A 27,970-nucleotide genomic window follows, 5' to 3' on the forward strand; every position below is an offset into this window, starting at 1 on the left:
CGACTAGCAGGCATATCATTGTTTTTTGTTTTTTTTCTCTTTCTGTCCTTTTCTGCCAAGTTATCATCAGGTTGCCTAACAAATCATTTACTATAGCAACATATCTAACTTAATCTTCCACAGCAGTTTTCATTACTCATCATTGGAACTGTGGATTTCACATGTGTCACACGTAATACTTTATTTTACTAATGGTTAGTTATGGTTGCTGAATGGACTTGAGCTGAATTAAAATAATTGTTAAATATTTTTGTCTGTAAGAAACAACAGGTATATGTGAGTAACTTAAACAACATCAGATAGAAGCAGACTGGTAAATATAGAGACATGCTTACACAGGGACAAACAGAATTTAAAGTGAACCTGTAAGGTTAGAAATAAGTTGGCAGTTCTCTAAATATTTTTTTTCCTCCAATTTGAATATATTTCCATTACTTCTGTCTCCTAATGAGAGCAATCAATTATGTTTTTAATGGGTGTTACACTAGCTGAAAGCCAACCCTCTCCTCCATACCCCGTTTGAGAAGCATAGATAGGTTAAAAGTCCCCAACACTTTACACTATATTTATAGAATGTAAATAAAACTTATCTGTTCTCTCTCAAATTCCATTCTCAAAATGCCTTTCCACAACCACTGCAATAAATAATTCAAAAGGGGGTTTCTCTGATAATAGACACACAGAGCACGGCCTTCTGATCTCTGTGCCAATTGGCAATGACTGAATTGACTGACAGGAGAGAAAAAAGGCTGGTATTAATCTCTGGTTTAAGAGAAATCTAGACATTTGCTAGCAATTCTGCTAGCACAATGTATAGATGAAATGCGATTCTCTATGTTTGTTAGAATCACCTGTACGACAGTTATATATTTTATTCTTTTTCATTATTGTCTTTATGTTTCATTATATGTTTATGTTTTATAAAGATGAATGTAGCGTTGTTAAAATTAGTTACAGTTAATAAATAATAAAGAATCAAGCCAGTTTCTTTTAGTACTTTCTTAAGTATGTTCATTTCCATGAGCCCAGTCAAATAATTGCTTTCTAATAAAATCTATCTATAGAATATTCTACATTTTACATACTATATATTCCATTTAGGTACGTTGTGATACATGTTACCTAACAAATTGTTTTAACTGGTTTATGGAAGGTTATGTCCTTTATGTCCTTTAGTACACAGAGCCTCCTTCAATTAATGTATAATTCACTTTGCCTTTGTCTTAGACTATCTCCTTAACCCCTTAAGGACCGCGGACATATGAGGTACGTCTGACAAAAAAACGGTCCTTAAACTCCTCATACGTCCGCGGTAAATTTGATCGTGATCACTTCCATCCGCTCTCTGGGTATTACATGATGCCACGATGTTGAGGCATCATGGAATACCCCCTTCACTTCCGGGTTGCCGCACGTGGCGCCCAGCAGTTTAGGCAAGAGCATCGGAAGCCTTGAGGCAGGCTTCTGATGCTCTGCCTGTAATGAGTGTCTTGAGGGGTCGAGGCACTCAGTTAAAATATATATTTTTTAAAAATAGATAAATAAAAAAAAATTAACCCTCCCTCGACCTCCCCATGTACTTACCGATTGCCGCCGTTCTCCCATCGGCGATCGGTCTTCTTCTGAGGGGGACTGTGTGGGCTCAGCCAAGACAGGCCCCCATCTCCAATTTAGGACCCCTAAGGGCCATGTGGCCGCTCTAAAAATAGGTGTCCACAGTGCTGCCAGCAGGGGGACTGCCTGAACTGACAGGCAGTCCCCCTGCTGGTGAAAAAGTAAAACAAAGTTTTAAAAAAGTATTAAAAAAATAAAATAAAGTTTATAAATTAACAAATATATATATATATATATATATATATATATATATATATATATATATATATTAATATTTATACATATATTTATATAAAATCTTCACGTATCCTGCACTCACTGGTCCCGGTCTTGTCAATGCCTTGGTGCTTTCTCTGGCCGTTGATATAAAATACCTTGTAGGAGAACACTCACAGGATTCAGTATGATTCCAAAAAAATGTTGAGTCCTGTGAGAGCTCTCCTACAAGGTATTTTATATTTATATAAAAATACACTTAGAGTATCACATATATATATATATATATATATATATATGTATAACTATATAAACTGTATATATATATTATAATATTTTAATAAAAATAAATAAAAAACTGTAAAAATATATATTTTTAAATTATATATATATATATATATATATATATATATATGTAATTTTATTCTAACTGTATTTTGATATTAATATATTAAAATACAGTTAGAATAAAATAGAATTTCATTCATGAATGAAATTCTATATATCTATGTATATCCCCATGGACCTGGACGTGTACGTACTAGGTACATCTGACAAAAAACGGTCATTAATAGGAGCCCTAGACTTACCTGGACCGGCGGTTTGGGGCGATCACAGTCGGGGGGGAATTGACGGAGACCCCAGCAGTCCCCATGCAGCAGCTCCGGCCACCCTGGCCCTCCAGGGCCATGTGATCCCTATGATCACATCGCCGCATTAGGACTCTAGGAGCTGCCAGCAGGAATGTCTGAGCCTGTCAGCCCCAGGCTGTTAAAAAGTAAAAAAAACAAATTATATATATTATACATATACAGGTGGTCCTCATTTAGGGACCTACCTGTTTTACGACGGATGGCGACCAGGCGTAAGTGCGAGCCAACGTGGGAATTCCCTACTCCGGTGCGCATGTCTATGTTCGGGGAAGCTTCCCCGAACATAGATGAATGCACCAGAGCAGGGAATCCCTTGACTCCTCACTTACCGACCGATTCGTTCTACGACCGGGTCGTAGGAACGGAACCCGGTCGGTAAGTGAGGAGTGTCTGTATTATATATGTATAATATATTATAAAATAATTAAAGCATTTTAATTAAAGCATTTTATAATATACTATACATAAATAATAATGCATACATGGTTTCATTATAAGTGTACTTTGAGATATATACACATATATCTCAAAATACACTTATAATGAAATCATATATATGCATTATATATGTATAATATATTATAAAATGCTTTAATTATAATATATTATACATATATAGGAAATAAAAGTAAGTGTGTGTGTGTATATGTATATATATATATATATACGCACATACACGTAATATATATAAATATATATATACATACACACGTATTATATGTGTGTGTGTGTGCGTATATAAATATATATACTATAAATAAATAAAAAAACATTTATGAAAAACTAATAAAAATGCTAACTTTGGCCAGCGTTTGTGGCTAAGTGGCTACTACAAAAGACTGGACATACCCGATTTTGAATACCCTGGGTTGTCTACATTTGAAAATGGTATGCCATAATGTGGTTATTTCACATTCCTGGGCTACCATGTGGTCTCAAAAGGCAATGCAGACCCAGAAAACCAATCTGGCAAACTGAATTGGGCAAGCCCTATATTGACCCTGTAACTTTCCAAAACACCATAAAACCTGTATATGGGGGTATTGTTATACTAGGGAGACTTTGCTGAACACAAATATGAGTGTTTAACACAGTAAAACTTATCACGATGCTGAAATCACCAGTAAATGTGCAGTTTTTGTTTTTAAAAAATGCAAAAAACAAATAAAACCGCTAACTTTGGCCAGCATTTGTGACTAAGTGGCTACTACAAAAGACTGGACATACCCCATTTTGAATACTGTGGGTTGTCTACTTTTACAAATGGCATGCCATGATGGGGTTAATTTTCATTCCTGGGCTGCTATACAGTCTCAAAGGCAACATACGCCCAGTAAACCAATCTGACAAATCTCAATGTGCACACATGGAAAAGGGAGAAGCCCTATATTTGACCCCTGTAAGTTTGTAAAAGTCCATAAAACCTGTACATTGGAGGCACTGTTGTACTCGGGAGATGTTTCTGAATACATATTGGGGTGTTCTTTGTCAGTAACACATTACAGGAACTGAGAATCCATGCCTAAAGTACAATGTGAAAGAAAAATAGCTCAAAAAATGACTACCCAAAAGTTTGACAAAGACTGGTAGTAGAATTAGTGCATGGAAAGTGTTAAAATACCACCCTTTAAAATACCCCAGGGTGTCTATTTAAAAAAAATATATATATGATTTGATGGGGGTAAATTACATTGGTCGACTTCAAAAACGTGCCAAATAGGACATGTGTGCATGATGACCAGCTGTGAAAATTCAAAGTTGGAAAACTGGAATGTCCACCCTCCAAATAAGGTATTTTAGCCCCCACAGGACCCGACACACCTATACATAGGGGGTATCACTGTACTCAGGATATGTTGCTGAACACATGTTTGTGTGTTCTTTGGCAGTAAATCTTAAAGTTCTACATACATGTATTTTTAAATTGCTATGCAAGTCAAAAGAAATCACCAATTATAATTTTTTTTTTTTTATTTGGCATAGATTGGTGGTAAAATGGTTGCATACAAAGAGCACGAAAAGAGTCAACATACCCCAGGTTTAATATCTTAGATTGTCTTCTTTTAAAAAAATATATACATGTGAAGGGTTATTCAGGGATTCCTGACAGATATCAGTGTTACAATATAACTTGTTAATTTTGAAAAAAAAATTGGTTTGTAAATAGCAAAGTGCTACTTGCACTTACCGCCCTATAACTTTCCAAAAAAAGCTAAGAACATGTTAACATTGTGTATTTCTAAACTTATGACAAAAATTAGAAACTATTTAGCATGGGTGTTTTGGGGCGGTTGTAGATGCGTAACAGATTTTGGGGGTCAAAATTTGGAAAAATATTTTTTTTTATCATATTCTATAAGTTTTTTATAGTAAATTATATGATATGATGAAAATAATGGTATTAAAGACCATTTTATAGCGAGAAAAATGGCATATAATATGTGTGGGTACAGTAAATGAGTAAGAGGAAAGTTACAGCTAAACACAAACACCGCAAAAATGTAAAAAGAGCCCTGGTCCTTAACGGTTACTAAGGGATTAAAACTATATGTCTTGTCTGGTCACTAAAGGGTTAAAACTGTATGCGAGAACACTGACAGTGTCTAAAATATTGTCTAGAGCCATCTATAGAAATGTTTACACACAGACATACAATCAAAAATCAATCAACGACACAGAGTACAAAACTTGGAACATAGATGAAAGTTCAAAGTCTATTAAATATAAAATATAAATTCCTTTTTATAAACATTGCAGTAATGTGATTCAATACAGATAAGTCGTTTTTAGATGTGTGTACAAATTTCATATGTTACTGTAGAGAATATACACATAACAGTTAAACTCATTTTATACTTATTTATTTCAGTGGTTCTGTTTTATCAAAAAATATTGCTGACTAGTAAATGTGCCTTTCTATTTCCAAGAAAATAATCTGCTTTACGTTATTGATTTGCAACATAACCAGAATAGCAATATTCAATTTACATTGCCAAGACAAATATAAATGGTATTATTCATATCAGTTTCTTAGAGGTCAACTAAAGTAAAGCATTCCATTCAAACTTTACTGCAGTTTTGCTCTGTAAGGTATTATATTATTGGAATTGTATTACTGTTTCAATAAACAATTCAATAACAAAGGAAATAACTATTTATCTCTAGTGAAGTACAGACAAAAATGTATAGGTGCACTTTAATGGAAATGCAATTGAAATGTGTTTGGTAAATTATCTGGATTACTGAATAAGCAGGCCAAGAGAGAAAATAGAATTAAATTATTGTGTCAAAAAAAACACACAAATAAATACAAAAACAAATCACAATTATGATATTTAAATTCTACAGTGTACATACTGATTAAATAAGTGGGTATTGGAGGAATACACTAGTAGACCTTTGTAAGGAAGTCTTCCGAAATAGAATAAAAAAAAACCACACACATATAAAAGGTTTTAGCCACGGGTTTACTGCAGAAAATTGCATGTAAAATTATGCAATTACATACTCCCAACAGTCCTGTATCCAGCTAAACGTTCCCAATTTAAGGTTCCTATCTTGCTGTCCCTGGCTTGGTTGTATAACATCTGCCAGATGTGGGTCACCAGGGAACTGTCCCCAGCAAGCACAACATGAGTGCATCATTAAAGGTTCTCTCTCTGCATGCAGAAGACTATCATAGCAGTTCACAATACATGGTTTTCACTAGGTGTGGATGACTACAGAAACTGTTTTGTCATCCCACTGTATAGCATTACCATATATGTTGACACATGATAAATCATAATCAGAACAAATACTGCTGTGTAGGTAGGACATCAACAGTCTACATTACATTTTCAGGCACAAAAATGGTTATAAGTATGTAATGTCTTCTAAATGCCCTAAATACATCCACTCATGCCATAAGCCAGACTCATCAATTATGTTAAAAATGTTCTTCTTATGCAATATTGCCACCATATTTTCCTGGACTCGAATCAATTGTTTTGCTTATGAGCAGTGGTGTATCCTGGTTTTTGTCCTACCCTAGGCATGACAAAACTCAGGCATGACAAAACTCAGGCACCCCCTCCCCCTGGCCCCCCACCCTGCTGCTTATGAGTAATACGCAAATGACCACACTATTAACCACAGAATTCAGTACCAATCTTTTTTTAAAGGGCATGTCATGTGGAAATAAGATCTTAACATGCCAAAGTACCTTGAGCAGAATGTTGGTATTCAGGTGTAGATATAATTTCATCAATATATCATAAAGTTTACACGTTAAAAATGATTGCAGTTTATGGGTAATGTTAACTTAGCAGCAGTGAGACTATCAATGGGCATCTTCTTAGTCAAACAAATACAGACCCATTTTCTAAAAAACACAATTCTGGCTTTATCCATAAAATAATTCACCATCTATCATTATTACTGATTCTTTGTACTTGTTTGTCAAATCCATCCCTGGATAAAGAATAAAGCCTTTTGAACTTTTTTTCCTTGCTTTTTTTTACAGGTACTTTACTATTTAATATTCTTAAATCTCTTCCAACCAGAATCACTACAAAGGTTTCAACATGCCCAGAGCTGATTCACAGCAGGCAGGATCAGATTTAAACTGTCAATCTTAGCAATTACTCTTTTGAAAACTGAATTGGTTTTAACATATTACACAGCCACTGATACCAAACATAATTTATTCCGATTTTAAGTAAATAAAAATACAAAAGATGCCACAAAAAAATCTAAATATCCAGAATATTGCAGTATGCAATTATACCATTTTATTGGACTAACATAATATTTAAATGACACGTATTAAAGAGATTACCTCTCTTCCTCAGGTCTGAAATAATACTAATTTATGTATTTATTTGTAGAATTTATGTGTTTCATAAATTCAAAAGATGATTCTAGGTTCTCACCGCCCTAAGCAAACATGCAAATATGTGAATAAAACAAAGTATAAGTGGAGCTCTAGTTTACCTTTACAGACAGTAGTATTGTATGAGTTGACAAGGTGCTATTACAATAATCGGCAAATAATAAACAAGCAAATCTTAGTGCAGATGTTTATTATTTGCAGATTGTTGTAATAGCACCTTGTCAACTCATACAATACTACTGTCTGTGAAGGTAAACTAGAGCTCCACTTATACTTTGTTTTATTCACATGTTCTGTGTTGTGAAGGTTAAGGGATTCCTTCACTTAAGTGTAAGAGCTTGTTTTCACATTGCTGTTATTGTGTGCACCTTCTTTTTCATAAACATGCAAATATGTTATGAAAAGAGATCTCACCAGATTTTATTTTACCTCAAATACAATCACCATTTCAAACCTTAATTTGTTTTAATATAACACGAGAAAAATATTAGGAAATATATATTTTGGAGATGTCTAATTGTGGTTGATCTCTCATCAACTATCAAATGTTCACAAAGTGAATTTCATATAAATGTGCAAAATGATGACAGTTATAGTAGGTAGACCTAATGGCATGTACGGAATGACATGGTTAGTGTACATTGTGTGTGTATCTAACTCCCAAAAAGATATTTGAGGAAAGGATCTGAGGTGTCAAAAACTGTCTCCCCAGCTCCTCTAACCGCTTATCACTAATGGCAGACTAGATTTGTTAAAGGGATACTATAGGCACCAAAAGAAATTTAGTTTAATGACACAGTTTTGGTGTATAGTTCATGCCCCTGTAGTCTCATTGCTCAATTGTTTTGATGCTTATATTATCCCTTTAATAAAATTGCAGCTGCTCTCATCCACCATTTTTATGGGGGCAAAACACATAATACATGATGGCTATTATCATCTGTGCACTATTATTTGTAATACATAGTTTGACTGTCAATGTGCATTGAGGGTGCCCTTATCTCAGGCCACTTCTGGGACATACATTGATACATCTATTAACAGGAGTTACATTTTAATGCAGCTGCAAATTGCCATCTTTGCTTTCCACAATTTTCATTCACCCTGTCCCTGATTATGATGTTGTGGAAAAGAGGCAGAAGATATAGAAACAGTTTGATTCACTTTCTTGAGCTGCAAACTGCTCTACATGTATAAGCATAGAAAGATGCTTACAGTGACTCTATAAATATATGTTATTAAAGGATTCTGTTCCACAGCACAATTATTTACCTGCAGATAACTATTTTACTCACAGGGCAAAACTTAAGCAAATAACTGCTTTTCCTACATCACTTATAAAAATATACACACCTGAATGAGAGACAGATCCTCTAGACATAACCGGAAAAGATAATTTCTGTAAAAAGCAAAAAGACATAGTAAGATTATTTATAGTTGTATATGAAAATTGCTATTTATTAATTTGTTTTTGTATGAAAATGACATTCTAGAATAAACATTTGCAACTAAACTCTACACTGTTAGAGAACTATAGCAATATACTAACATACTAAACCAATAATTCATATTCATGTGTTTTAATAGAGAAAATAAAACTGATAATCTTGTGAATTTTTTATATAAAACAGCTTTTATTGTCACAGATGAACAAAAAAAAAAATTGTACAGTTAGGTCCAGAAATATTTGGACACTAACATAACTATTATTTAGTCTGTTTACCAAAATGAATTTATTATAGTTAAATAATGGTTATTAAAGTGCAGTCTCTCAGCTTCAATTTCACTTTAATTGTAGGAAGGGTTTATGAATTACAGCTCTTTAATATGTAACCACCTCTTTTTCAAGGTACCAAAAGTAAATAGACAACTGAAACAAAAAAACTCCATGGACAGGTGTGGGCTATTCCTTCATTAATTCTTCATCATTTAAGCAGGCAAAAGATCTGTGGTTGATTCCATGTGTGTAATTCTCATTCAGAAACTGTTGCTGTGAACCCACAACATGCTGTCAAAGGAGCTCTCAATGCAAGTGAAAAAGGCAGAAAAAAAACAACAACATCCAACCAAGTGAACAACACCCTCCAGAAGGTAGACATATCATTGTCCATGTCTATCAGAAAGACTTCACTTGAGCAAATCCAGAGGTTCACCACAAGGTGCAAACCATTTATAAGCTTCAAGAATAGAAAGGCCAGATTAGACTTTGCCAAAAAAACATCTATAAGTCAGTCTCACAGCCACAGAGTCCCGCTGGCCGCATGGAAGTCCATGCCGACCAATGGGAGAGGGAGCGCCCATTCAAACTGGGTTCACGCCATTCTCCTGGTTGGTCGGCACGAGTGAGTGCTGAATGGTCGCTGCGGGGCACAGACTACCGATCAGAGAAGGAGCGATCGTTCGAATGGAGTTTTGCCCCCTTTCTTCTGATCCTCCCTGAGTGCTCATTGGCGCAAATTGGTTTCGTGCCTTTCAGCGGATTGCTGCAATGTTTGAATTCACCTGACCAAACCAAGCGACGCTGTGGAACTGATTTCAGGGATGTACAGAGCCTCGAGCCCCAGACTTTAGATGCTGGTATTTCAGATTCTGTACACCCGAAAGCCCCGCTATGGGACCTGGGGTTATCTAACAATATATGTTTTACCTGTGTGACCCCTTCCCTTCCTGGGGCGCCGAGCCCCATAGTTTACCCCCCCTTGTGTGTAATGTGTCTTAAGGTGTTACCCTGTGTGCTGTTGGTATCTCCCATAGCAGGAGATGGTCATCTGTAACCCAGCTCCCTCCTGCCTGGGATTGTATTATGTTGAATGGAGACTCCCTGTGGGGATCGGTGCATAAAAGAAGCCTGTTTGCAATGAGAAGTCAGTGCTTAAACCTCCAAAACTGTGTGTCGTCCTGTTATTGGAGGGAAGGAAGATTTAACCCATGTCCATGTAAGTGTTCCTGATAAGCTGAAGGAAGGGAACTAGCAGGAGCAACCAGTCGGTTTAACAAGGCGTCCAGTTACACTGGTGACAGTGGTGGGATCATACTTCCCAGCCGAAAGGAATGAGCATGGCGCCTAGCTACATGGAAGCGGAGTTGGACCAGAGGCTGAAGATGTATTTTCTTTGGGCCCAACCCCACCGAGAAATACGTACAGCAAATGAGGAAACTAGAGGCCAAGTACCTGCAGCACCAAGCAGAATGGCGGGCACAGGGAGAGAAGCATGTCGTCCTTCCTCCCCAGCAGCAGTCTGAGGTCCAGGGAACGGAGACAACCAATCTCATTCCCCAGTGGCAGTGTGAGTTATCAGGAGAGATAACCATGGGTAGGAAGGTGTCGTGGCTGGGATTCCGGTTGCCATGGGCACCCGGCAGGTAGAAGAGTTGGCTCCTCCTGAGCCCAGAGACCTGGTATGGTACAGCCACCGCTACCCCTTCCCTTAAGGATGCTCCGGCATCCAAGCAGACCGCACCCAGCCTCTGCTCTCCCCTTCCCCAGGAGCCAGTTGGTGTGGAGGCGCAGCCCTCCAGGCAGAGTGCAGGTAGCGCAGGTCTATTGCCAGTTGATAAAGCCCTGTGTGGCGAAACGCGTTTTGGCTGTTTTTATATATTGATTATTTTATTAAAGGAATATTGGCTTTACCTTTAATTATTTTGCCATATATCCTTTTATTTATTTATTTTACCTGGTCATATATTACTGTGAAGCTGATACCTGCTAAAGAATCCTAGGTGGGGACTATACCACCCAAACGAATAGATTGAGCAGTTTATCCTGCTCATTCATATTGAGCACTATATTTGGTTGTTTTTGTCCCCCTTTTTTTATACCGAGGAATTATCTTCACCTTATCCCACCAGTGGGGGGCAGACGCCACTGAATGCTTATTATACTTGAGCTAGTTTATGCTCAATAATAGGTGAGTACAATACCTCCCTTATATTTATCCTGCTCTTATTGGTCCTCAGTTTGCACTATTGGAGTTTCTTTGCTTTGTCTTTTTATGTCTACCACGGAGTTAAGACACCCCATGAATTAGAAGATCCATCTTCTTCATTGGAAATTCCTACATACCAAGCCTTCCACTAATTTATTGGAATATACAAGCAGACTATTAAGTATTGGGACTACTTTTTTTTATATTCAGTATATATTCATTATTATTGTTCCATTCTTCACTGTTAGAGTGTGTGCAAGTGGATTAATATTAATATTTTTATTCCTCTTCTTTTTGTCTTTTTGATCTTGTTTAATTTTATCTTGTTATTTATTTATTTTACATTGTTATTATACATTTATCTGTTTTTAGCGCGACCTATTATTGTGTAGAGTGCAGGTAGCCTCTGCCCACCCCTATGACCCCAGGAACAGATGAGTGTAGAGGCTCGGGCCTCCGGGAAGAGAGCAGACAACCTCTGCCCACTCCTGATACCCCAGGAGCACTTATGTGTGGAGGCACAGGCCTCCAGGCAGAGGGCAGGTAGCTTCTACCCACCCTTGTTGCCTAAACCGGGCCCTGTCAGCCGGTCAGAATCCCTGGAGCAAGCCTCCAAGCCGGGTGCAGCCGGTACCGCTTCCCAGAAGCAAAAGAGTAAAGAAAGGTAATGTAATTATTAATCTCCTGAGGCAGGGGTAACCCCAAGTGAGACAGGTCACTATAGCATAAATGAGAGAGAAAAAAAAGAGAACTGCCTGGAGAGCGCGAGAAATAATAACTGTATCGCTGGTGGAGTGGCAAATATTAATATAGCGATTAAGAGGTGAAATAAGTCACCACAACAAAAAGAAAAGGAAAACAAAATCCAAACAGAAATAGTAATGTACATATTTACAAAACAATTATCCTGATTGTAGCTACAATGTCTGTATCTTGGTTTTTCATTTCAAATCCATTGTGGTGGCGTACAGAGTCAAAATTATGAAAATTGTGTCAGTGTACAAATATTTCCAGACCTAACAGTATATATACAGTTTCCAGCTATTTCTTTTCATTTTTATTCTGATCTAATAGCATATATTCAGAGGTGTCTGAAGAATATGGGGGCAGAGTGGGAAGGGCTTTAATGTGCATAAGCACTGTCACTTTGAAATTAATTGGAAGGCAGATTCCAAGGGGGCATGCCTTATCTTGCCCCATGAGCACATTATTAAATATGTTCATTTTGTTTCCCAATATAGTACCAGGACAAATGCAGAAAATATGTTGAAACCTATTAATTACCTTACATATTCTTTATTCAATATATATGAATCAAAGACTGAATAATTGTTTTATCCAGTAAATCTGATATTATGGAGCATTATCATCATAATTACTTGTTTTCACTAATTTCATGTAAGCATTACAAAGACCAACTAGAACATGCATTACCTTGTTTGAGGCCTAATCATTTCACATATCCAAACATCTTACCCTAATGACCCATTAGTGGTAATTGACTAAACATAACAATACATTATTATAGATCAATAGTAAACCCTTGACAATTAAGTCCATTTAACTATCTTCCTTTTTTTCTGTTTAATCCCTTCACTATGAAGCAGTTTGCAAAAAGACTCATTATCAGAGTATTTTAGGCGTCCTGCAAAGTAATGTTTAAATGTCATTTTCATTTTAGAATACATGTAAGGGGATCCTTATCACATTTGTTAATGGGCACAAACATTTTAGTTGGACCTACGAAAAATAATGTACCAAATAATGAAGTTACAGATAAGAAAACAGTGTTGTAAATTAATAACAATTCTCAAAATGAACATGGACTTTTTCCAATATAGTCATAATACTATCATTATTCCATATGCAGCTAGTTTTCACTTTGCCGAGTAATATATATATATATATATATATATATATATATATATATATATATATATATATATATATATTATTAGACATATGCATCCTTAAAAATGACAAAGTTACAGAATATTTCGATTTTCTGTGATTTTGTAAAAAAAAAAGAATACAAAGCCGGCAATGACAGAATGACCAAATGGCTCAAAGACCAAATTCATTCTGTCATTCCAGCAGGCTGCTCACATTTAGCTGGCATGTCCCCCACTCTAGGCATGACAAGAATGGGTAGAGGGAGGTATAAAACTATTGACAATTATACCTCCCTATGCCACCTGCCACCATACCAGGAATATGATAGTGTCTGCTAAAACACGAGCAAACCTCAATCCCCCACATTACTGAATGGGGGTTACTATGCCCCCACTGTTGGCTAATATATTAAAATAAAGAAAGAAGTAAAAGATTTTGAAAAAAATAATGGTCTAGAGCAATCCCTAACCCAGCCCTGCCCTACCATATGCAAGACCTTTGTTCTAATTGGAAATGGAATTGTCAGTTACTACACTTTTATTCTACACAGTATTTTTGCTCTTGCTGGTTTTAGTATGGTGTGAGATACAGCTGTACGTACAATGAAATATTATATTTGTTAGGTTTAATTTACTAAAATGAAATATTCTTATACAGCACATTTGTGTTTTCAGCATGTATGGGTATATTTTCTATTTTAAAAAAATAAAGAAATCTGTAGATCTATGTCAAATCTTAGAATAAAAATGGTGAACACTTAAAATGAATTCCTGTGTCTACAGGAAATGTTTTCAGTTCCATTAAAATTATTCTTTCAAGATAAAATAAATATAAAATACACCTGGCTGTAAAACCTTTCTTCAATGTGACCATTGTTCTAGCTGGGGGTGAGACTTACACATACTGTGCGCTCTTTAAGAAGTTTTTTTTTTTACCTCCTGCTTGTGTCCTTGTGTGTCATTCATAAATGACTACCATATGAATTGCCATATGGTTTTGTAACAAAGTTTTGCTTTTCTGACAAAAGGCTGACATTTTTCTGCTCTTGACTCACCTTGCTATAGTTTTATATATATATATATATATACACATACACACACATTATTTTTTGGTTGTTTTTACATCTTCATTATTTTTGTATAGAGAATCAGTATAAATTCACTATTAACATGCAACATTATATCAAACATATAGGTATTGTATTAGTAAGTAATTACAGTAAGCCCGATTCCATTTGGGTTAAGTTAATGATTTTAACCTTTTAATGCACACTGTGAATTATTAGTTTTATTGCTATTACCTGTTAAGGCAATAATATATATATATATATATATATATATATATATATATATATTATTGCCTTATATTATTGCCTTTATGAAAGTATATATATATATATATATATATATATATATATATATATATATATATATATACTTTCATAAAATATATACAAGAACTGCAATACCTGAGATAAATTAAATATAAAAAAAAATATACAGTAATAATAATTTATGCATATAGCACATTTTACAAATGTATCCTGAGGTTTTCAGAATATGACATAAGACAACAATTTAACAATTTGAGTAAGCTACTACATATCATATGGATAAAATTGCATTCAGAATCTACAGTGTTAGGGAAAGTGATATATTATGCATTTATCATGTGTTACTAAAATTTCTTGTTATTGATAGATTTCATTCTGTGCCATCAGATTTGGTCAGGGAAGAGCTGGCAACCTTTGGCCTGGGTTTTGCATGAACACAATTTCAGGTGAAAATATAATTAATGTTCTATATTGAATGCTCATTATTTCCTACAGGGAATGAACAAAGGTGTCAGTCACAAAGTTAGAAGTGCCAATTTGGGGTGTTATCTGGTAAACTCCTGAAAGATCTAAATAAGATTTTGTTTCTGCTTCGGTATCTGTAGAGTCTGAAATTTGGAAATCAACTATACTCATTGTACTCTGGAAGCCTTATCACCTTCACATAAAACAGTCCAACAGAGACTATCCCAATGGGTCATCTAGGCTTGGAAAGCACTGAGCGTGTAGGCCACCAGCCCATGCCCCAAACACACAGTGTTGGGCTAGCAAAGACAGTGCTCAATTCCTGACTGCTGCCTCGCTCCTGCAGAACTCTGCATATATATTTTAACACATCTCCAGTTATTTTGATTTTCAGAAGAATGGTTTGGGACTGCAGCCTCTACCCCTTGCTAGATCTCCCATGCTAATGGTCCAGGAGAAAATTGCCTGAGTCCATTTTGCCATTCCTGCCATGGAAAAGTGAGCCTTTGGAATTAATAAACTTTACTTAAATAGAACCTTTACACACTTTACATATCTTCACTTCCTAACATATATCTGTAGATTTCTAATCCTTGTATTAGAAAATGTAATGTCCATGGCAAATTGTTTATTAAATTAAATTTTTATAGTGGTTTATTGAATACATTTAATGGTTCTTTTTTTTATTGGCCAACTGGCCAATGGTTTTACATTATAATTTATCACATTAGCAAATTTTTTACATATTGGGTGTTTTTTTCATGGGTGTAGCATATATACAGCCTATAATATTTATTTAGTTACTATGTCACATTCCATCACTTACTAATATCTCATGTTTGCAAAATCCTAAATTTTAAATTCAGCTAACTTTCTAAACATGTAGATTTTTAAGTTCATTTCATTGTTTATGTCCTAATTCTGCACATGTCTGTAACTCTCATAAACCCCTTTCTATTCTGTTTTTTTCTTCCTAGCAAGGAACTGCAGGAGCAAAAAAAAAAAAAAAAAAAGAGAGAAAATGAAGCACGATTGCCATTAGCAATCATTAAAATTGAATCATGTAATTGGCTTATCCCTGGGGTATTGTAAGAGACTGGATTATTTTACAGCAATGTCCAAGAAGGTTTAGGAGAGTTGGCAACAATACATTATCTGAGTGTGCACTTTCTGCAAATGGTTTCATGTGAGAACCATTCACAAAACCGGGTATTTGATAGCTGTATTTCTGAAGAGAGAATTGAGTTGATTTTTTTTTTCTTCTTTACGAGTTATTTCACTTGAATTGCTTCCAAAATGCTTCATATTGATTCTACTGTCTTCAGATTTAAATGGACATGTGAAACACAGCCTTAAAGCCTTGCTGAAATCCAAACTGAGCACAAATCCCAGTTAGCTGTGATGTTCTATATTAGCATTACAAAATATAGTTCCCATTTATCATGGGCATAAATAATATACAGACACTGTGCAGGTATCATTTTCTAAGGCAATCTTTATCTAGAAAAGAAAAGATGAATTAATTTTTTTTTACTTGTATGCACGCAGAATCCAGAAGCAATCTATTGATTTAATAATTTAACAATCTAATCATTAGTCGTGTCAATTTGCTTACACTTCATGAGCGGGACATTGGATGGAAGGGGCTAAAGAGGGGGTTAAAATGATGTGATCACATTACTGGCTTAGCCCAAAGTGTGCAGGTCTACCCAGAAAATGGGCTGGTCCACCCAAATTAATGGCAGGTCGATCAAGCAGGCCAGCCCACTGAGGGTAGGACATGTGGGGAACATTATTTTAGGGTCCTTGTGACCTAAGTGCAGCATGAATGCATCTAATCATGCATTTCAAATACACTTTTTAGCAACACTTGATAAAGGTGGAATGGCGAGACAGGACCCTAAAAACAGGACTGTCTCTCCAAAATCAGGGCTGTTGGGAGGCATGCAGTCATATTCTTAAAAATAAAATCACTGAAAATCTAAATTTTTTTTATTATTTAGTAAGAAAAAAAAATACAAAGACACCATTAACAGAATGGCTTTATGGCTCACAGACTGAATACATTTGGTAATTCCTGCAAACAGCCACCCGTTTCTCACTGTTTGGCAGACTTGCCCCACCATGTGACATGACAGGTGTGAATATGGGGAAAAGTTTAAACTTATTGATACCTCCCCAGTAGTAGTTATAGTAATAGTAGTAGTAATTAATTTCCTCCCCAAGTATTATTATTCCTACACTCACAGACCTTAGGTGGAGACATTAGAATGCCCTGCCATCTTAAGAGGCCCACCCGTGTCCACATCCTATTATTTTATTATTGTAAAGTTCCATTCCCAATGCCCAAATGCTTTATTTTATTATTATTATTATTTTAATATTGCAAGCACCAGTGACACTTCCTGGCTGCTCACAGTTTAGCAGACTTTTGGTTAATCTTCATGCCACAAAGGGTTATTAAATAGTTGTCTGCTAGCTGCTAGTGCTGCCAGCGACCATAAAGATTAATATTTGGTTGAAATTTAGTTATCAACAATAATTTTCACTGAAATTTAAATCGGAATGAATTTCCAAAATCCCCCCATTTTTTTTTTCTTCTTTGACCAAATGACAGAAAACACATATCTCTTAAAGGGACACTATAGTCACCAGAACCACTTTGGCTTAATGTGTTGATTCAATGCATCTATTTGAGGAGATGCTGTTGACGCAGCAGTTTGTTTTGCCGTACTCAGGCCCAGACAGGCCATCGGGCAAACTGGGCAAATGCCAGGTGGGCCAGGATGTCCATGGAGCAAGGCGACAGAGGAGATTAAGGGATCTCCCAGGCCAGCCACTACCGGACTGGCGCTTCTCGAGCACTGGCCCAGAGAAGAGGATCCATGGCTGCTCGGATGCAGAGGGGGAGGTCCCTTCTACTCTATCAGAGTGTTTCTCTGATACTTTCCACGTCGACGGCTGTAAGAAGTTGTCTTCACCACCAAGGAACAGGATGTCCCACTCAGTAGCCAAAGGTAAGCCTCAAGGAGGGTGGAATACACTTTTAACTACAAGTTTTTCCCCCACATATCTCCTCTATCTCCTCCCACAACCTCAATCCCCACCACAGCTCCTAACCCTCTTATCACAGCCCCTACCCCCCTTATCAAAGTCCCTATCTCCCATCATAGTCTCTACATCCAATTTCACAGTCCCTATATCCCCATCACAACACCTACTCCCCCATCACAACATCTACTGCCCTTATCACAACCACTATCACCCTTATCACAGCCCCTATAACCCCATGACACCCTCTATTCCCTTATAACAGTTTCTATCTGTTTCTGTCCCCTATGTCTGACTCTGTCCAACCAGCCCTTGTTTGTTTCTGCCCCAATGTCTGTTTCTGTACCCCTCCCAAGCCCTTGTCTGTTTCTGTCCACTATGTCTGTTTCTGTTCCCCCCAGCCCTTGTCTATTTCTGTTCACCCATATCTGTTTCTGTATTTCACCCAACCCTTGTCTGTTTCTGTCCCCCCATGTCTGCTTCTGTACCCCTCCAGCTTACCTCCTTCCTCCTTGTAGCGTGGCTGAACTGTGTACCTGTGTACTTGTTTCTCTCTCCCCGGTCTGACAGGAAGCAATTTGGCACTCTCTGTAATCACTTCCTGTCAGACTGGGGAGAGAAAAACAAGGTCCTCTACCCCCCTCCATGCTCAGCCACACTATAAGACCTGCAGTAGGGGATTGCTGTGCTGCGGCTTGCTTCTGCTGGTCAGCTGAATCCAGGACGGTGCACTCTAAGGCGAGTGAGCCAGACCTGGCACAGGCCATGCACAGTTTACAGGGGCAGCAAAATGCCTCCTTTGTCAAAGTGCCGCTTGGTGCCATTAGATAGGCTGGCCCTACCACAAACCAGTGGAGTACACACGATCCATGCCCCCCCCCCCGCCCGCCCGCGCTTACTTTGCGCAGGCTGGGGCCGCAACACATGGCGGGCCCTGCGACTGTGGTATGTACGCCACTGCTTGTAGATACATACTCTTAAAGGACATCTATTGGCACTCAGATCACTTCAGCTCAATTAAGTGGTCTGGGTGCCGGGTCCCTCTAGTTTTAAAGAGAAAACTGCCATGATGAGTTAATCCAGCCTTTAGTAACTGTCTCACTGAGGCGCTTCCGCGATTCTCACTGTGAAAATCACACTGAGAAGACGCTGGACATCCAATAATGAGTAATGCTTTCCTATGGGCGGTTTGAATGCGCGCACAGCTCTAGCCGCGCATGTGCATTCGGAGCTGAGAGGCAGATCAGGGCAGAGAGATCCCCAGCGCCAATGGGGCCCGGCGATGGAGAAAGGTAAGTGCTGAAGGGGTTTTAACCACACACACACTCTCACGAACAGACGAACAGACACACTAGCTAACAGACACACACATTTACTAACAGACACACACTCAGTGACAGACATGCATACACACTCACTGACAGACAGACATACACACACACTTACAAAACATACACTCTCACTGACAAACACACATTCACTAACAAACACCAAATAGACTAACAGACACACACAAACTAACACGCTTAGTAACAGACACACACAGTAATGCACTCACTGACACACACACTTACACACACACACTAACCCTCACTAGCAGACACACTCAATAACACATATACACAAACTAACACACAACTAATACACAGTAACACATACACACACACACAAAACTAACACACTAGCAGACACACACTCAATAACAGACACACACAAACACACAACTAACACACACAGTAACACACAAACACTAACACACATATATATACACACTTTTTTATTATTTAATCCCCCAGCCTCCCTACCTTTGGGAGTGCTGAGGGGATTCCCTGGGGTCCAGTGGGGCTGCCCGGCAGCCGGTCCCTGCAGGCGGCTAAGGAGCACTCATCCTCCTATTCTGCTCCCTTGCGCGCCGCTTACTGATGCCGGAGCCGGAATGACGTCATATTCCTGCTCCGGCATCAGTGCGGTGTGGGCGAGAGAGCTGGGCAGAGCGTTCAGGGGAGAATGCTCCCTTGCTCGCCCGCCCGGTAACAGCACTGCCAGCTTCGGGGGGCCCTGAGGTGGCCAGCTCCTGGGCCCCTCAGGAAAAGAGGCTGGCAAACTGGCATACATACCCCCTGGTGGGCCAGGCCAGTCGCAGCTGCAACCCCTGCGACCGCGGTATGTACACCAGTGCCACAAACACTTCAGCCCACACAAATTCTACACTTCCATACACTACAGCACATACCTCTATACCTCATATATTATCCAGCCCCAGACTTGCAAACAACACAGAGCTCCATCTGCTGTTCCACTGCCCTTTGCAACAGCCTGATTTAAAATGTATCCAGCCCCAGACTTGCAAGCAACACAGAGCTCCATCAACTGTTCCGCTGCCCTATACAACTGGTATAAAAAAAAGTCCCCCCTCCCAGGGCTATTAAACTAAAGGGGGGACCTATTGCCCCCCACGGCCCCCACCCCTGAGTGGCGGGTGGGGGCCCTAATGTAAAACAATGGGGGAGACCTATTGTCCTCCCCCTGGCCCCCACCCCTGAGCGAGGGTGGCGGCCCTAAATACTAATAAGGGGGGGACCTAATGTCCTCCCCCTGGCCCCCACCCCTGAGCAGTGGGTGGGGGCCCTAAATTATAATAAGGGGGGGACACCTTATGTCCTACAGTAAAATAAGGGGGGGGGGACCTAATGTCCTCCCCCTGGCCCCCACCCCTGAGTGGTGGGTGGGGGCCCTAAATTTTAATAAGGGAGGGACCTAATGTCCTCCCCCCTGGCCCCCACCCCTGAGCAGTGGGTGGGGGCCCTAAATTGGAATAAGGTGGGGGACCTAATGTCCTCCTCCCTGGCCCCCACCGCTGAGCAGCGGGTGGGGGCCCTAAATACCAATAGGGGGGACCTATTATCCTCCCCCCGGCTCCCACCCCTGAGCGGCGGCGGGTGGGGGCCCTAAAAAAAATTGTCCCCCCGAGGTGACTAGGGGTCCCCAAAACCTAGTCACCCCCTTCCCCCAAATTTTTTTATCACTCTACCTACTCCCCTCACCCTAAAAATAATGAGGGGGGGACCTTTAACTAAGTACCTGTAAAAAAAACAAAAAACTTCATCTTCACCCATGGAGGGCTCTGCGCAGACTGAGCTCTGCACCGTGGGGGAAGGCTTAAAAAGCCTTCCCCCACCCTGCAATTAGGCTCAGAGCACTCAGACTGAAATAATGCAATTGCCGAGTCTAGATCTGGTATTAGATTTCATCCGTGGCATGGTATGTTCTTGAGATCGTCTAAAAAGGATTCAAGATTACATTTTTTTAAAGACCTGGTGATTATAATCTTGGGAGGGGATTTAGTGGCCTTTATTTTGTGTATGCAGTACAGTAGACAGTGGTCACTAACATGTCTCCTGGATTCTGTAAGAATCTAACAAGGTATGGTTCTGGCTTTTAATATTAATGTGAGTTGGAGAGGAAATTAATTGTGTTAGCCTCAAAGTATTGAACAGTGTACATGATTTACTATTTTTAGGATTCAGCCAACCAACTTAAAATCTCCAAAAACCAACAGTTTACTTTTTTGGTTTTGAGCTACAGTTTCACCAAGTAGTTGAGCTATGTCAGAAAGGGAGTGCACCAGAGAGCTAGGTGGGCAGTAGATTCCAGCAACAATGATCGTTTTACTGAACCGGATCTCAATTGTGCCAGAAAGGAAATGAAAGGCAGAAGGTTAGTTATAGTTTTTGAAAGGAGTAAATTTTATGGACTTGTCAACATAAATAACAATGCCACCTCCTCTCTTTGCTCCGTCATTTTTAAAATATGAATACCCCTGTATTGCAATAGTGGATTCTGGTATTTTAGTTGTTAACCATGATTCTGAGAGCACAATGATTTTTGGTTTGTAATGGGAACATCAGGTTTGTAGTGCATACAGTTTAGGGAGCAAGCTATGGATGCTGCAGTACACAAATAAGAGGCCTTTTTTAGTGGGGAGACAAGGATTGGAATTAGCTGGAGGAACATCATTGCAAGGTCAAGTAACAAAAGGAACAGGAATTTGGACATAATCTTAGTTTGGCCATATAGTGAATGGAATGCTTAATAATTTTGTGAGGTGGTGGTAGGAGGGCTATTTTTTTTATAAACCTCCAACAGCACTCAGCAGATAAGTTACAGCAACAAAGCAGGTCATGGTGTATGTTAACTTGTTTTACAGTTTGAGGTGTGTGCTTATAGCAGTTGTGATAGAAAAAAGTATAGGGTCGCACTCAGTCACAACAATTAAACACAATTATAGAGAAATTAAATTTTAGACCTGTGCATGTTAGTGTCATTAATAAACATCTTAATAATTAAAAATGAAAAACCAGTGTGGACCTGATCAAATACCTAGCAATGTTGCTGAAGCACAGTGCACCAACAATTGCTCAACCTGTCACTACCCTTATCAATGAATCTATGGTGTCTGGATACATACCCACACTTTGGAAGACTGCACAAGTAGTACCTATCCATAAAAGTGGTGACAATACTTTGGTATCTAACTATCGCTAGATATCATTGCTCCCAGTTTTGTCAAAAATCTTGGAAAAATGCTTCCACACACAACTATGTGAATATTATCAACAATCAAATTATCTGACCCCTAATCAATCAGGCTTTCGTCTAAATCACTCAACTTTGACTGCCCTCTTAAAAGTTTGCAATGACATCCAAATTGGCATGGAACAAGGAGACATAAATGGAGCTATTTTCCTTGATTGTGCCAAGGCATTTAACACAGTAGACCATGACATTCTTTTACAAAAACTTAAAACCTAAGGAATTAATGATCATCCGCTAACCTGGTTTTGATCATATGTTTCAGACCGATTGCAATATGTGGCCATTTCTAATAGTGCCTCCATCCCTCTTCCAGTTACGTGTGGTGTTCCCCATGCTCCATACTCGGCCCCCTGCCATTCACATAATTTATAAAAGATCTGCCTAACGTCTGCAAATCCTCAACTGTACACATGTATGCAGACTACACTGTAATCTACGATAGTAAACCCAATCTACCACAGCTTGAGGCTGTGCTCCAAAACCAATTCACAGAGGTAGAAATGTGGATAGTGGATAACAAACTCTTCCTAAACACTGACAAAACAGTTACAATGATTTTGGAACTGTACCTAAATTACGTAAACTACAAAATCAACAACTATGTATCAGAACAAATTCAAATAGCACACTGACAGCAGTCTGTTCTTTTAAATATCTAGGTATGTTGCTAGACCCCAATCTATCCTTTGGCCATCACATGGAAAAAATATCTTCAAACCTTTACCCAAAACTAGGTGCCCTGTACAGAAACAAATAATGCCTAAGCCCTACAGTGAGGAAACAGATAGTGCAACAAATGCTAATGCATTGATTATGGGGATGTCATTTATGCACCTGCATTGCAAACCATTGTGACATGTTAAAGTAGCTAAACTGGCTGTCGCTGGAATCCCGACGCACTCTTCATCTTTCCACCCTTGTGCATAAGAGCTTTTCTGGGAAGCTCCCACCCTACCTGAGTAGAATGCTCTCTCCATCTGTTCCGACCTCCCATAACCTCAGATCCAGTACTAGCACGATATTTAGCATACCGCAATACCAAAATAAAGTGTCTCGATCCTCATTTTCCTACAGAGCACCACAGGCAAACTCAGACCCACAGCTCCACAGGCATAATGCCCACATACAGCTACCTCTCCAAAGATAAAACCATTCAGGCATACACAGCACCAAAGCTAATCTACCACACACATAACACCACATGCAGCCTCAAAACGTATACAAATTCACAACCAGTCCTCCTATATACACACACATACAGGTTGTATGTGTGTGTATATAGGAGGACTGGTTGTGATTTTTTATACATTTTGAGGGGTATGAAAATGGCATGTCCTCTATGGGAAGTGTGCATGTCAATGATTATGTCTCAACACACCCTCTCTTCTTCCGCCCCCACCCCTCCCATATTGGGCTGCTCTGCCTTTAAATGTTGTCTCTGTCTGGCCCTGCATGCATTATAAATATAATGGTTCATTCAGGACCAATCAGCAATTGACTGTATGGAATTGAAAGACAATACATTACACAGAATTATATGTCTGGGATATATATATTTACAATGTGTAGCTAAACACAAATTATTATTACAGTTCATTTCTTACCTTGCTCCAACAATAAGTTCTTGATGTCCGACATCAAAGGATAATTGTGAAAAGTCAACAGCCTTTTCCATTCTGAACACATGTAGCCAGGGAGCAATTTCTACAATACCAAGGGAGGGGAAAAAAAAACATTATTATAATTTTGAAATAGTTAACTGTATTGTGGCAAAATCTCTAATTGCATAGCGTGGGTTGTAGAATCAGATATGAAGTCAGCATCGCAGAAACAGGTAACTTTTAATAAACAGAATGTTTAAAAAAAAAAATAGAATAATAAACAACACTTCCACCAAAAGTAACATTATAATGACATACATATTACATAATTGTGCTTTAAATTGGAGTTTACATATATGTTATATGCGTCCATAAAGCTTACACAGACAGATATATGAGATAAACAGAAAATATCTGCTTTTAAGATTAAGGATAAGATACCCAAATAGATTTTTTGTTATTCTAAAATAGCTTTTTTATTTTACGAACTACAACTATGTACTATGTCAACAAGGACCAATGACTTGAGACATGATATGACATGATATGTTAACTTTCCTTTTGCTTTGCACTTAAAATTAAAGAAAAAAAAATACAAGTAAAAAAAAAATGTTTAACAAAGCGTTGTACGTGATTTATAAAATGCACTTAAAATGTAAAAAAAAAATTATTAGGAAACAAAATTGGTAAAGCTTTGTACGTAATTTACACGATTCATAAGTAAATAATCCTTATCACATCTATTTGACTTCAAACTATGTTTAGTAAATATCTATTTTATTTGTCTAGTAATTAAATCATTATTAAGTAAAGAAAAAAAAATGAACTAAGGAACAGCAAGAGAACAGCAGTTTAGAGAGAATCAATCTATAGTTACATACCCTCTATACCAGGGGTAGTCAACCTTTTAATACCTACCGTCCACTTTTGTATCTTTGTTGATGGTAAAATTTCCTTACCGCCCACCAGTGCCACAGTAACTCATTTTATAGCGCAAGTGCGATTTGATATGTTTTAAGGCCGTAAGGCCTGTATTTGTGGGAGGAGTTAAGCGTTCCATATAAACGCTACTCCCCCCCCTTCCTACCTGCCGTACGCACGCTGTTCACTCTCAGTGACAGCCGAACTTCCGGTCCTCGAGCAGGCACTTCCGGTCCTCGCCTCTTCCGGTCCGGCTTCCTCTCCGTTCCCCCTGCTCCTCCGCCAAGGTAATCGGCAAATAGCCGCACTCGGGCTATTTGCCGTTCGACGCTTTCCAGCAACCGTGAGTCTTCTCATTCCGGTCCCCTCCACATCGCTGTGGTCGTGGGAGACCGGAACACGCATATCGAGGATGCTAACACATCACTACCTGGCTGGTACACAGGGGAAATCGCAAATGTACAGCATGCCAAATGTATTATGTGTTAAACCTATTTACAGAGGTCTACATTGGTTTACTCTAAGCTGGTAAAACTATTTCCTTTATGGCTTTCATTGTTTTGTAGATCCCAGCATCTTTGTCAGATATCTTTCCAGCTCCTGGTTGCCTGGGGCATCAAATCGTGGTGTAATCAGATTTATGTCTACTTTGTTGAGTGTAGTACACATTAAGCACCGGCGGGTATAGCCACGTTTCGGGCTGTTCCCGCCGTTCACATTTTCAAATTTCCAGCTAGTACTTCCCAACTGTCCTGGATTCAACAGGACAGTCCTGCGCTTTAGACTTCTTTCTTAAACCCTGACTTACGCTCTGTACTGTACTGTACCAAGGGAACTTATTATCAAACTATTTAAAACTGCTTGTACAACTTACACTAACATGGCATCAGTGAGTTCCTGCCACCATTATCACTTCTACAGTGTGCGCTTATGGTGCTTGATGTGTTCCTTTACTGTTGTGTTTATTGCATGTTAAATAGTTGTGTGCTCTTTTTCATTTACACTTCTACCTCGCTATGTACGTTACTGGGTTGCCATTCATCCACTTGAACCTTATTTCCATACAATATGTGACGAGCATTCATTTTCTCCAATCCTATTTTTCTACATAGAAATACCATTTGGTTGCATGTGCTTGTAGCATTTTTTACCCATGTAGTGGCTGAGGTATTATTAACCCTCGGGAAGCCTATTCTCGAATAGTAGACCGTGTCCCATTGTATTTAATGAGATCGCATGTCTCTGTTTCCATTGTCTTGCACCAACCACAGCTGTTCTTTGACTCAAGGCTGACTATGTTTGCTGTTAGGATGTCGCTTTCAATGTAGAACATTTATTTTGCAGAGCCAGACTCGCAATTGGCACATTTGTGGCTCTTTGTGTAACAGGAATCTGTGGAAGTTCTGAGATATGACGCTTTCACTTGCACTCTTAGGACACTGGCAGCCCGGGTGCCCCTGGAATACTCCGACCCCAGGTCATTCACTAGTTAAATAGGTTCTTGATCTCTGTGATGTGGTGCTATTTGCCCCTGGTTAAAAGTGACTAGGGAATTAAATACCGAATCAGTAACGGTTGGGGGTATCAATCAATTGACTTGCAATCCGTTTTATACAATATACGTCAATTTAAGGGCAGCATTTAATAACTCATCTCTGTAAATGTACACTAAGCAACTCTGTTTTTACGTTTGTCATGCAAGTCTTGACTTTACCTTTCACATTACTAATTTGGAGATTTGGGCATACTTTCATTATGTTTTCATGTATCAGTGCACAGTCCTAGGTTATTCGGCTGGTATCTCCACCTAGTGGTTTGATGGTATTTGCTGTTTTATTCTGTACAATATGTAGCTTCTCTACCGTCCTGTTTTAAGGTTGTTAATGATGTTTCTGCTGTCGGTGCTGGTGATTCTTCTATTGGTGCATCCCACGTAATAACACTAAATGCCTGACGCTATGCATGTACTATTTTATTGGGTCAAGTCAATCTAACTAACTATACACTGTGTATATGTTGGATTTGTTTTATCTCCCAGTTTACACTTACGCATCTCCTGTGATACATGCATCGAATTACCGCAGGTTCAGGCATAACCGCCATTTGACATTCCCCGCTGATTTCTATTGATGTTGCATACTGTCATTTGTTACCATTAGACAGTCACTAGGTCGCTATTATCACCTATTTCTATCAGGTACAATTTTGTTTCATCCACACTTCCAACAACCGCCTCGACAAGGCCACGTTGTTACACGATGCGGTATCGAACCGACAATCACAGTTACTATTTGTTTCATTTTTTTCATCTGCTAGCAGTAGACAATTACTGGTTCACTATTGCCGCCTGTTTCTATCTGGTATAAATATGTTTTCATTCACATTTCCTACAATTGTTACACAATTGGCCTCTGTTAAACGATTATCACCTGTTTCTATCAGGTTTAGTTTCATTGTGTTTCCTAACAACTGCCTCTACCAGGCCACGTTGTTACATGTTTGGGGTACGGGGGCTTGATTCCTGCCTTGCCTCGTCAGGCCACGGCTCCACTCCACAACTCTTCATTCGTACTCACTACCCGTAACAATCGTTTGTTACTCACTACCTTGCTAATTTCACCCTCCTCTCTCCGTCAGCTGCTACGACGTTTTCTTGGCACAACGCCTTCATTTCATCTCCTTTCAGGTTTATATAGTAACCATCATGAGAATCTTCAGCACCCTCGGGGTCTATCGATACTGCACTATCAGCTATATCTCCATAGTACTTCACTATACTGCACATTATTTTCCTTCCCTCGACTTCAGTTCCTTTTTCTTTCTTCCTC

The 27,970-nt window shown here is 38.7% G+C and overlaps 1 protein-coding gene across 1 annotated transcript in view; it reads right to left on the minus strand.

Annotated features, from left to right (window-relative positions):
• Positions 1 to 27,970, minus strand: part of SEMA5A (semaphorin 5A) — a 503,768-nt gene that overhangs the window by 245,267 nt on the left and 230,531 nt on the right. Inside the window, exons 4-5 of the mRNA XM_063451928.1 lie at positions 24,225 to 24,324; positions 8,710 to 8,755 (exon numbers count right to left, since the gene is read on the minus strand). Coding sequence (XP_063307998.1) covers positions 8,710 to 8,755; positions 24,225 to 24,324 — 146 coding nt within the window. The remainder of the gene's footprint in view (positions 1 to 8,709; positions 8,756 to 24,224; positions 24,325 to 27,970) is intronic.

Source organism: Pelobates fuscus, chromosome 4 (assembly GCF_036172605.1).
Source record: "Pelobates fuscus isolate aPelFus1 chromosome 4, aPelFus1.pri, whole genome shotgun sequence".
In the NCBI taxonomy this organism is placed as follows: Eukaryota; Metazoa; Chordata; class Amphibia; order Anura; family Pelobatidae; genus Pelobates; species Pelobates fuscus.